Source organism: Cydia pomonella, chromosome 10, assembly GCF_033807575.1.
Source record: "Cydia pomonella isolate Wapato2018A chromosome 10, ilCydPomo1, whole genome shotgun sequence".
NCBI lineage: Eukaryota > Metazoa > Arthropoda > Insecta > Lepidoptera > Tortricidae > Cydia > Cydia pomonella.
Genome location: NC_084712.1, coordinates 11,130,843 through 11,142,612, shown reverse-complemented (window position 1 = coordinate 11,142,612; position 11,770 = coordinate 11,130,843). Strand labels below are relative to the sequence as shown.

Sequence of the window (11,770 nt, the reverse complement as noted above, 5' to 3'; positions counted from 1 at the left end):
TCGGTCTATGCTAAAACGTAGTGATTATATGCTCTTTGGTCTATGCGTATGTCACAGCCATTTTACTCAAAAACTATACGATATATTTTATAACCAAATTTGGAACATAGGTGTAGATGTACTATGTCGCTTCTTAGTTTCGAAAAAAAATCGTTAAATATATTTTCAAATATATACTCCATTTAAATGTAACTAAAAGAAAGTCAGTCAGTAAAATACATAAAGGTTGCTAAAAACGTTTTTTTTATTAAGTAAATACTTTTGGAAATAATCGCTCCAAAAAATCCCCTCTAACTTATGAACCGGGAGAGCAAAACCATTTAAAAATATCTGAATAATAAAGCTTAATAAGCAAATATTTTTTCAGGAAAATTATTTTCAATATGGTCGGTTAAGCCATTTAAGAGTTATAAAAAAAACCTGATCTTTTATTAAAACGACGAAAGTGCCACTAACATACGCTCTTTTGCTTGTACGGCTTTTTTGTATTGTATGAAGGTACGGAACCTTTCATTATGCGTGGTCCGACACGCACTTGGCCGGTTTTTTCAGTAAGGATGTGCACAAAGAGAGGTACAATAACAATAATCAAAATAAAGAGTTCTATATTGTAACCCAAAAAATCGGTATACTCTTGGCTCGTCTCAGTCGTTTTTTGTCACGTTCTTAAATTCGTCCCTTTCTGCTTTCGTCACCCATTCTTCATTCGTCACTGTCGATATTTGGCTATTTCTTATTCCGGCTTTGTTCGGTATTCGTCAACATCATCTTTAGGCATGTTCAATGTTAGTCTATGTTGTTTTTAGACTCACTCGTTATTCGTATTTTTTTCACGGCACGTTCGTTGTTGGTCCTATTCGATTTTTGGCAAGTTCTTAATTCATCTTATTCTGCATTCGTCACTTACGCTGGAAGTCTTTGTCATCTTTGGTCATGTTTGCTGTTTGTCTTTTCCTAGCGTATAACTTTTAACTATTAGTTTTGAGTATAACTTTTTTTTATAGTTTTATGTGGCTTCCGCCTCATATATTTAACTAGCGTAATCATTAGTGTGACTAAAATCAGGGATAAAAAAAATTAGTCTCAAATGTGATATATTTCTGGCCGATACTGTATGTTCGTTTGCCGGACCGTATAAGTGACAGATAAAAGTACCGGAGTAGAGTAGTAGAGGACCAGTCACGGGACAGTAGTGTCCGGACCTTTGGAAGGCGTTAGCTTCGTTATTATTATGCTTTGTAATTTTTCATTCATGCCGCCTAAAACAAACCAATAAACTATATAGTCAAATAGTGAGTGGGGCGAATATCGAAAGAGATAAACAGAGAATGTGTTCAACAAAGAAATATATAAATTACTAAAGAGGCGAAATAAGAAAAACACGAACTTAGAATAGTCCCAAAAACGACAAGACAAATAAAGAGTGAGTCTAAAAACAACATAGACTAACATTGAACAAGCCGAAAGATGATGTTGACGAATACCGAACTAAGCCGGAATAAGAAATAGCCAAATATCGACAGTGACGAATGAAGAATGGGTTACGAAAGCAGAAACGGACGAATTTAAGAACGTGACAAAAAACGACTGAGACGAGCCAAGAGTATACCAAAAAATCCGCCACAGGTGTCGTTTTGTACTTACCTACTGCTTTGCTTTTTCCCGTTAACACAAATATATTTAGTATCAAAATATCCAGTGTCATCCACTCACAACAAGTTAATCTAAGTTACATCCAGTTAACAATATACACGCATTTATTCATCAATAACAACAACCATAAAACTAAAAGATACAAATGAACAAGTCATTACTTGCAACCGCGCCTATCCGATCCCAACACTTAGTATTTGATAATGATAAGTAATTGGCTTAAAATTGTTTATTGTTTACTAAGAAACAAACGGTTGCATACATATACAATTGAACAGAAATATATGGTTATATTAAATTAAACCTACAGTTTCCTTAAAGATACAATAGCTAATTACATTTATAAATACTTTAAACAAACAGATCTGAGTTGTAACTGAATGTATTTATCCGGGTACAGTCAAGGTCGCAAAATTACATTATCAGTAGTAATTTAATTATTTAATGCCTTCGCTGTACCATAAAGTAATAATAATAATAATAATCTTTTATATCCATATTGTAAAAAATGTGGGTACGAAACCAATCAAAATCACAAAAACGTCACACCAACCGGGCGATGCAACCAAGGGGTGGCTTAGGCTCCGGCGCTCGTGAGCGGAAAGTTCAAATTCACCAATGATAACTCATTGCCTAGTCTCGGTCTCGGCAAGAATCTCGGCCCATTTTGGCCGAGATCTCGGCCCATTTTGGCCGAGATCTCGGCTCGATTTTTGGCCGAGACCGAGATCTTAGTCGGACCTTAGTCATAACTCCAGGGTAAGGTCCATAAGGCGCTTTACAGGCTCTTAATGGACCTTACCCTGTGAAGCTGACTCGGCATCAAAAGCTCCACCGCACCACCGCTGAACAAATCCTGGCTATTAAGAGTAACACGGAACAACTACTAAATACAGTTTGCTAAAATAAAATGCCAAAGTAATGCCGCAGTTTATTTTAGATTAAATTCTAACAAAACAATACATTTTGTCTTACCTCTATTATACAGTTACTTTATACTCTTATCTACAAGTTATCATTTATAAAAGCGATACCAGTATGCGCTGCTTACTGGAACCGTCCTACTCAGCGTGTGTAGATATTTTCGATCGTTTATCTTGGCCATATATTTATTTAGACACGTAGTTTTTAAGACAAAGATTCACATACAATTCATCATTATCAAGTTGTTTTATAATACAAAAGATACAAAGTTTATTGCGTGATTTGAACATCTTAATAATCACAGTGTGAAGAACATTAAATCACAGAACTGTAAGGTCAAATTTCAAACTAAACCTATTTTGACTGAGGCTCAGCAACCCATGAAACAATTTAGTAAATAAATGCACCAATTACTTTCCTTTTAACAAACAAGATAGTGCAGCTTATGTCACATAACATAACCATTTAAACAATAACAATACTTAAATTACAACTACATTAACAATATGAAATGATAATACAGTAAAATACAAAAACATTAATACCATAAATACATAACCGACGACAAAAATGTAGCTTATATTCGACTGATATTAGCTCTATAAAAATACACTTCTACAATACTCTTTCGTATAATACAAATTGCAGTTATATCGATGACACAATCTAAATAAGGACACAAAACTTAAAAAATAATACTTAATAATATGGAATATAAAAATTAGTCTTCAAGGGTGACATTTTTGAATAGGTACGACATGGATTCTTTGTTGTGGATGCGACGGATGGCTTCGCTGATGAGAACGGATATGTCAATGGTTTTAATCTTGTGGCACTGCATCTTCTGGAGCTCGTGCGGGACGGTGTTGGTGACGACCACCTCGTCGATGGGCGAGTCCTCGATGAGGCGGGGTGCGTCGGACGAGAGGAGACCGTGTGTGGCCAGGACGTAGATTTTGTATGCACCACATTCTTTGAGGACCTCGGCTGCAGCTACGAATGATGCCACGTCGTCGATCATATCATCCTAGAAGAGAGGTAATTCAATATTTATGGAAGTTGAAAAAAAACTATGTCCCTCGTCTAATTATTGATATGTGGATTATAGTCTTATTTTTTTTGTATAACTTTTAAAAACAAAATTTTATCCTGCAAGTAAGCCTCAAGGGCTCTTTTACAAGTCAATACAACATTTATAGTGACATGAAAGATACGTAACAACATTTATAAATACAACAGCCAATACCTGGGTAAACAATAACATTATAGTAATCCTAAAATAAATAATTTCTACAATACAATAGAGATGTATAGTCTTAGTCTCTATGGTTAAAAATACATTAAATCTGGAGATGTGAATCTACACTTGACTTGGTAGCTAGATGCAAAGCTTTAAGCGGTTGATAATGATAGCGGAGGTATTTTAGACCGTTTGAGTATGTGATATTGTGTGTACTAACCACCATGATAGCTATTCTGCCGCCGACGTCACCGACCACGTTGATGGGAGGCTTCTCCTTGGCCGGGTGCACGGGCACACCCACGCTTACGTCCATTGTACGCGACCTGTCCACGCTGAAACATTTTTTTACATTATTGACTTATCAGTAATTGATCGAAGTCTCCGTTTTTTGTAAGAGACGACATATCTATCTAACTAACTGGTTCAGAAACAGCCAAGTGAAAATCAAATCAGTTCATATATATCCGTCAAATAGTACTTATATAAATTATGAAATTGGCAATTATGTCATTTCAGTTCCGATCGCGTTGGTTAGAGGTGTAAGAAAACTGTTTAGTATGGCAGCTTCGAGCAACACCGGCTTCCGACACAGTCGCACTTCTCACTTACTACTTACATACAAAATCCAATCTGTAATGACGACACAAATACATAGAAAATGACACACGTCAGAGACAAATCTTGCACACCTCGATCTCTTTTTGCGAATGGACGAGTCACGACATGCATCGCCATAAGTACAGTTGTACCTGTGCTTCGGCAGAGGGGAAATAGTAATATAGTACGAATGCCGTCTCCCTTCCCGGCGTTGCTCGAAGTATAGCAGGGTGAAACAGCAAAAGTCATGGTTATTGATGATTTTCATTTTAAACACAGGAAACTAACATGATAAAATTACGCAAACACATGCACAATACCATTATCGAAGCAGTTGCTAAAATGCGTACGTCGACGCGACAACCTGACACCTGACACCCCTCACTGCCATTAATGATTGTTTTGGCTACTTGTTGTACTAATAAGCAACACACTTTATAGACCATTGGTAGACCTTATCTCGTTGCAATAAAGTTTTAAAATGGGCATCATTTTTTAACTTGAATAAATAAACACGATAGAATAACTAGAACAAGTACCTAGTAGCAAGAAAATATCAATCACAAGTAACATGTAAGTATGTAATGTATGTATTTTATTTTTCTTTGTGTGGTAAGTGTTTTGTGTATATTTTGTGCTAGAATTCTTTTATTGCATCTGTAACACCTACTGACATGACATACATATTTTATTAGTTTCCGCGGAAGAGATTGCTTTTTAGCGATAAGACCGCCGCCTGTTGTTTACGTCTCGTTGATTTTCTGTATTCTTGTATTGTTTTATGTATTAAAAGGCGTGCAATAAAGAGTATTTGTATTGTAACATCGATTAATAATTAATGCAACTGGGATCAATGGCCTAACCCATTCAGTTCCACGGACGCGATATCAAGTCTGAAAAGATATTCAAAATTAAAAAAAAAAATAACTTGCAAATTTTAAGCCCTGGGACGGGCTAGCGGTCGTGTCCGGGTTTCGTGTACCCTTTGCCGGGGCCCCGTTCCCGAGTTGCACGGCACCAGATTTTTGGCTCGTGCGGCCCGTGTAATTAAAACCCATGTATAAATATTAAGCCTTACATGGGTCTAGTGGTGATCTTCCTTTAACTATAAGAGCAACAAATTGAATCATTCGTAAATAATAATTATTAGTCAGCCTGACATGAAAGTGCTTACTCGATTCTGAGCAGAGACCCGGTACTCTGGAGCCGAACAGATTCGGAAATGGATCTTGGCGCGTTCATGTAATTCAGGGCCTTTGTACTGCTGGGGATGGGGATGAGGATCTTGTGCAGTGCAGTGCAGAAGCCCCAACGCTATGGACGCTTCATTAGAGAGAGAGAATGTTTTCTTTTGCAGTTGCCTCACCTCTGTAAACACGGCGGCGAATATCGTCCATCCACTTCATCACTCTCTGCCTCTTTTTGCTCTCCATGTATGACTGCAATGGCAAGACGAAGCCGCTCTGCATATGACGTCGCCTTCTTAGCGGACCCGGGATTGCGAGCCACTATCACTGAGTTGCGGTAGTCTGGAATCTGTTAATGCAAAAAAAAAAAAAATTTTTTCACGCCTTGTTTTTAAATTTGAGATCAGTAAATAATAATATCCGTAAGTGTCTTATTATTTAAACAAACATGACGTTCCAACAATACAATTCATTCGGTTAACTGGAAGAGATCCCTGAAAGGGATAAGTTCGCCTTTGTAAAAATAATGTGTGTTCTTTCCTGTATTATTTTTCTTTTTGTACAATAAAGTGTTTTACTACTACGATTCATAGACAATCTAGAAAAGTGGTGGGCAAAGTACGGCCCGTGAAAGGATTTTATCCAGCCCGCTGCCAGTCATATGAAAGAATTAGTATATGTCATTGGTCCACGCAAATCAAAATACATTTTTGCTGCAATTCTGGCCCTCATCTTAAATTTCTTAAAAAATCTGGTCCCCCCATGAAGAAAGTTTGCCCATCACTGATCTTGACATTGTAATGTCAGATGATGCGTTTGTTACTGTGATTATTAAAATCTTATTAGAAATCATATGGGGTGTCCAGTCTGATAACCAGCACTAGGCCCTCTGCTTGGCATATACTGAGATTGGAGCCCATTGCCCAATCATCGGGTAGTAAATGTATTATTTACCTATTTTTCTGATTAATTTGTATTTAGTATTTAAGGTTATTATTGTAGTTAGTTTGTAAAGCTTTTTTGGGCTGTAAATATTTTTCTAATACTGAAATTTTTTGTGGTTATTTGGGTGATTTTAATACTTTGTGAGTTTCTTTGTATAGTTTAAGTTGTGTGATATTGGTTTACATGATAGGACAAGTAAGGATGAAAACACTTAACAACAAATAAACAAGCCACATTAAAAAAAAAATTGGGAACTTTCAAATATTTACTCCTCATGAACTAAGAACAATCATGAGAAAAAAGGAAGGAGAATTATTTACATATGTATTTAAGGTTTGATTATAATCATATATGCTTTAAATGGTTACATACACCTTAATAGTCTGTAATCAACTTACACTCTCTTGAATGTACTGGAGCAAGAAAGGTGATGCCCTCAAATTATCAACCGGGCAATCATAAAAGCCCTGTATTTCTTTCTGATGCAGATCCATCGTTATGATATGAGTCAGACCAGACTTGCACATCATTTTGGCGAGCAGCTTAGTTACAATGCAGCCGCGTTTCCTCATCTTGCACTGTTTGCTGTAAGGAAGGTATGGAATGACTCCAACAATGGATCGGGCTGAAGAGGTTTTACAGGCATAAGCCATGATCAAGAGTTCCATTATATTGTTGTTGACATCTCTGAAAAATTAAAATATATATTAAGGGTCTGTTTCACAATGTCCAAGTAAAGCCCTGAATAAGCTACTTGCCATTTATCTGATGAATAAAGTTATTGTTGGTATTTTACATTTTTTTTTTTTAATTAGTAGATAAAGTGCTAATTTATTACTTAATTAGTTACCCAATACTTTACTCTAAGGGCCTGTTTCACAATGCCCAAGTAAACAATTTATAATTTTAACAAATAAGTACTTTATTTTATCTTAATTTTATATGCAAGGTTTTAAAATAAAATAAGGTTACTTAATATTTTGGTAATTGAATTATCAAAGTTCCAGCAGTAAAGTTCTAAACAGAACAGAACATTATACAAATGTGACCATTTACATCTAAGACTCAATTACAATTTCCTCAGTAGCCATAACAACCAGTCAATAAACCTTTTCATATTGCAAATTCCACAACTCCATGTTATTAATTGACCTAATATAATATATATGTATTATTACAATTAGTACATGAAACCGATAATAATTAAGTATGTTTAAGTACTTACTTAGTCCCAGTCTGGACTATGTAAATGTTCTTTCCGCGAATGGAATCTCCAATCTCCACAATGGTCTCTCTATTAGTCTTATGATACACTGAACATCCTCCCTTGCGAACACCCAAGCGGCTGAAAGAAGTAATGAACAACATATAATATATTGTTCTTCAGTTAGGTACAGAGAGGCACTAAAAAGTAATTGCCCAAATAACATGGCCATGACTAGGTTAACCTTAAACATTGTTTTCAGTATAAATAGTACTTTAACCATCATTATCCTAACACTTACTTGGCGATGAGGTCGGCGAGCTCCGGGTGCGAATTGCCGCTCAGGATAACGATATCAGACGTGGAGTTACCCTCCATATTGCCCTTCCGAGACCGATTCGTGTGACCCACCAACCTACAACATCACACAGACGACTTCAATTAGCGACTGGCAGCGAGTATCAATAAGCACAGATTGATAGGGGACGTCACGAAGGAGCAACAAGAAAAACAATAAACCTGGTTTTGTTGAGTAACATAATAACCTGATGGCCTTGTACAGTAAAGCAGAAATAGAAATTACTTTAAATATGAGAATTAGTGCAGTTTATCCTTAATTTAGGCAACAGATCGGCATGCGAATTCCCTTAATTTTCGTAAAAGAAAAAATGAGAAAATCTAAAATGACATCCATGCGGGACACCACAGATACGGAAGGATAACACGTATGAACCAAAGAGCATATAATCACTACGTTTTAAGAGACGGGACTTCCATACTAGCGAGTGGAATCCCTTTGTTTCGCAAATCATTACCAAAATGTACGACAAAGAACTGTCAAAGAACCGTAGTACCAACATAAGCAATTTAAATAGTGTAGTACGCTACACGCTTGCGTTTCTTATCGATATCGATAAAATGGGGAGGGTTGAAATATAGACTCTTGTCTACAAATTTTGTACTCGAAATCAAGTTAGGATCGAGTCCACATTTAAGTTGTATGTTATATAGTGGATAGTTCTATGAGTGGACTAATACGTGGTCGAGTTTAATGTGGACTCGATTTTTTTTTAGAACACCTTGTTGTTCTTCACCACTAGGAAGGATCAAAGTAGCACTTTTTTTCCCTACTAGGAGGGATCACTTTTTTTCCTCTTTTTGCATACTTCTTAGGTTAAATTATTTAATTTAATTACCATTAATTAAATTTATTTATTTATTTGTACCATAATAATTTCCTCATAGGTGATGTGAAAAGCAGTATGTAAAATTATCACGTGTTAGCAAAAATATTTCCACCTTAGGGTGGTATTCCACCTATCCAATTTCTTGGTCCAATGTCATTGCGTCTCACTCTGTCATTAATCAAAATGTGAGACGCAATACACATTGGACAAAGAAATTGCATAGGTGGAATACCACCCATAGGCGTTAACACTTGAATCCCTCAGTACGCTAGGATTCTATTTTAGAATACCTCGTACACTCAGAATGTAATTATAAAATCCTTCACTATTTTTTTTCTTAATTTTTTTTATTAAAAGCACTATTTTCAAAATGATCTGCAGATACATGTTTCAATAAATGTAACTTTTCTATGGGAAGATGTATCAGGTCTTCGTTCCCAACAAATTTAATCCACTGCCTGCATCTGAAAACATACAGCCTTGGTTATGTACAGTTTATATTCCAAGTGTTAGCTAATGAGATGATCAACTGATTATTTAGCGCTAATATGCATCTATAAATCATGTTTTTTTGGCATCCAATTATCAACAACCCTTTATCAATGCTCTAACTTTTTAAGTATTTATAATTTATATGTCTGATAATCATGAGAACCGGTCATGGTCCTACTGGGCAGTAACCCTGCCTATGAAGCTGATGGTCCCAGGTTCAAATCCTGGTACGGGCATTTATTTATGTGATGACCATGCATATTTGTTCCTGAGTCATGTCGATCGCTTCTTTTAAAAGTTTAGAAATTTTCTGCTGGATAAACAAAAGTGTAGTACTTAGGCAACCGTGCACATACACTCACACACATACGCACACACAAAGACACAACAAGTATATATATTAATTAAGATATGGGTTTATATATATAAATTAAGAACCTTAATTTAAGAATTATAATTCCTCTCTTCTGATTTTTTATTTTTACTTATTTCTTGTGTTTGTTCTTTATGTTCATTAAAAGATTAGTAAGTATTCGAATTCTATGTTTTTGTTACAAATGCTGTGTATATTTATTGTGTTAAGTATATTTTCTTGGATATTGGTAGCATCTAGTTTTTTTTTTTGTTCTAGTTCTAGGTTTAGTTCTAGTCTTATAATTAGTTTTAGTTTTACCAGGCTTCACTGAAAACCAGCGTCCCGTAGTGTGTCGTAAGACTAACTTCGGGACATCAAGCTGAGTGAAGACCTTTTAGCGCAATTTTCTATGTGAGTACAATTAAATATTAATCTAAGTAAATTTTGTAACTTTTTGTGCTAATAAATATTTCTTATTCTTATTCTTATGTGTGTTTTCTATGTATTTATATGTATATATCGTTGTCTAAGTACCCACAACACATGTCTTATTGAGCTTCCTAATCCTATGGGATTAAGTCAATTTGTGTAATAATGTCGTATAATATTTTTTATTGATCACAAAAAGAGAGATGAATTTACTTACATTTCAGATTAATATATTAAATAATTACTAGATTAAAAAAATATGTTAAATAATGACCATCAATGCATAGATGATAGATAATTTTCCACTGAAAATCTTCGACGAATTAATTTTGTGTCATATTGCATGCAAGTTCTCAGGAAATTTCACATATTTTATTTAATTACTTACACTGATACCTATACAAATAAACATACAATTATCGATAGTTTTAGTACATCCCTAGATCACAACTAAAAATAATATAAAATATCAAATTTTCGATGTGTTTAAAGCCTGCTGCACCAAAATAAGGTCAAAAGTATCTAAAGCAATACGTACCGGTCTTTATCCAACGGAAATTCCGCCATAAAATCCCTTTTTTCGTGATTTTCTCGAGTGGCTCGCTTGCCACATATTTCACACTTAGTAAACCGTTTTCTCGGTGGCATTGTAACAAACTCGTTCTTTACTCTGATCATGGTTCACTATTTTCGATATTTTCACTAAATAATAAAGAAATTGCACGAAATACCCGAACAAAACATTGAAGCCTTCATAACAAACAAAACAATTAGGCTGACAGTTGACTTGATGTAAACTTGACATAATAAATACCACTGACGTTTTATTTTTCTTCGTTGGCAAAGATTTGCGAAACAAGTTCCATACAAAACTTATTTTGTTCCTAGTTGCGTCAGCCTGGTATGAACGTCGAATCGAACGATCTTTTTTACTGGACAAGACAACATGAACGTGTCATGGAAATATAAAGTGGAGTGTAAGTGGAGGACGCCTTACTTTTTTTGTCATACTAAATTGAGCCTTATCACTGAGCCAGAAAGGTGTTCTTACCAGGGGGCTTACCGCGAAAACCGAAATTCGCAAATTGCGGGGATCTTTCTCTTTTACTCTTACTAAGACGTAATTAGAGTGACAGAGAAAAATGCCCGCAATTGACGAACTTCGATTTTCCCGGTAGGAGCCCAGACTAGAGAAAACGGTCCACTTGAGATAGCAAAGGTGGGGTGCAGTGTCTCACTCGCACTCTTAAGCGCCTGATAATCGTTTTCCATTTGACAAAATATCAGCACATCGTTAACAATATTTGAAATGTTAAATAGTACATTGTGCAACGAAATGTACGTGGGGGTAAGTGAAATTTTGGATTCGAGGGTGATTATTAATTAAAGACCCAAGTTTGCAATATTCTTACCCCCGGAGTTACACACCATGTTTTTTATCACACTTGCGAAGAAAAAACTAAAATTTAAACGAAATAATTCCTTAACACGGTGCAAAGAGCATATAATCACTACGTTTTAAGAGACGGGACTTCCATACTAGCGAGTGGAATC

General features: G+C 35.5%; 1 protein-coding gene across 3 annotated transcripts; it reads right to left on the bottom strand.

Moving 5' to 3' along the window:
- Nucleotides 1-2,572: 2,572 nt before the first annotated feature.
- LOC133522067 (phosphoribosyl pyrophosphate synthase-associated protein 2) lies at nucleotides 2,573-8,480 on the bottom strand. Of its 3 annotated transcripts, none has more exons than XM_061857262.1 (7): nucleotides 8,273-8,480; nucleotides 8,055-8,168; nucleotides 7,775-7,894; nucleotides 6,948-7,236; nucleotides 5,784-5,953; nucleotides 4,038-4,152; nucleotides 2,573-3,604 (listed from the first exon to the last, which is right to left on the bottom strand). In XM_061857262.1, exons 1-7 carry the CDS (start codon nucleotides 8,290-8,292, stop codon nucleotides 3,299-3,301), a joined length of 1,134 nt encoding a protein of 377 aa, XP_061713246.1. In that variant the 5' UTR covers nucleotides 8,293-8,480; the 3' UTR covers nucleotides 2,573-3,298. The 3 variants fall into 3 exon arrangements, with proteins under 3 accessions (XP_061713246.1, XP_061713248.1, XP_061713247.1); XM_061857264.1 differs by having other exon boundaries at nucleotides 8,299-8,480; XM_061857263.1 differs by having other exon boundaries at nucleotides 8,337-8,479.
- Between the last annotated feature and the right edge of the window lie 3,290 nt (nucleotides 8,481-11,770).

Bases quoted from the DNA above. Each gene is read 5' to 3' on its own strand.
- LOC133522067 (XM_061857262.1), bottom strand. From the start codon at position 8,292: ATGTTACTCAACAAAACCAG. The intron at 8,169-8,272 runs GTTTATTGTTTT...GTGATGTTGTAG, and splicing joins ATGTTACTCAACAAAACCAG to GTTGGTGGGTCACACGAATC. The intron at 4,153-5,783 runs GTGAGGCAACTG...AAAATGTTTCAG, and splicing joins TCGCCGCCGTGTTTACAGAG to CGTGGACAGGTCGCGTACAA.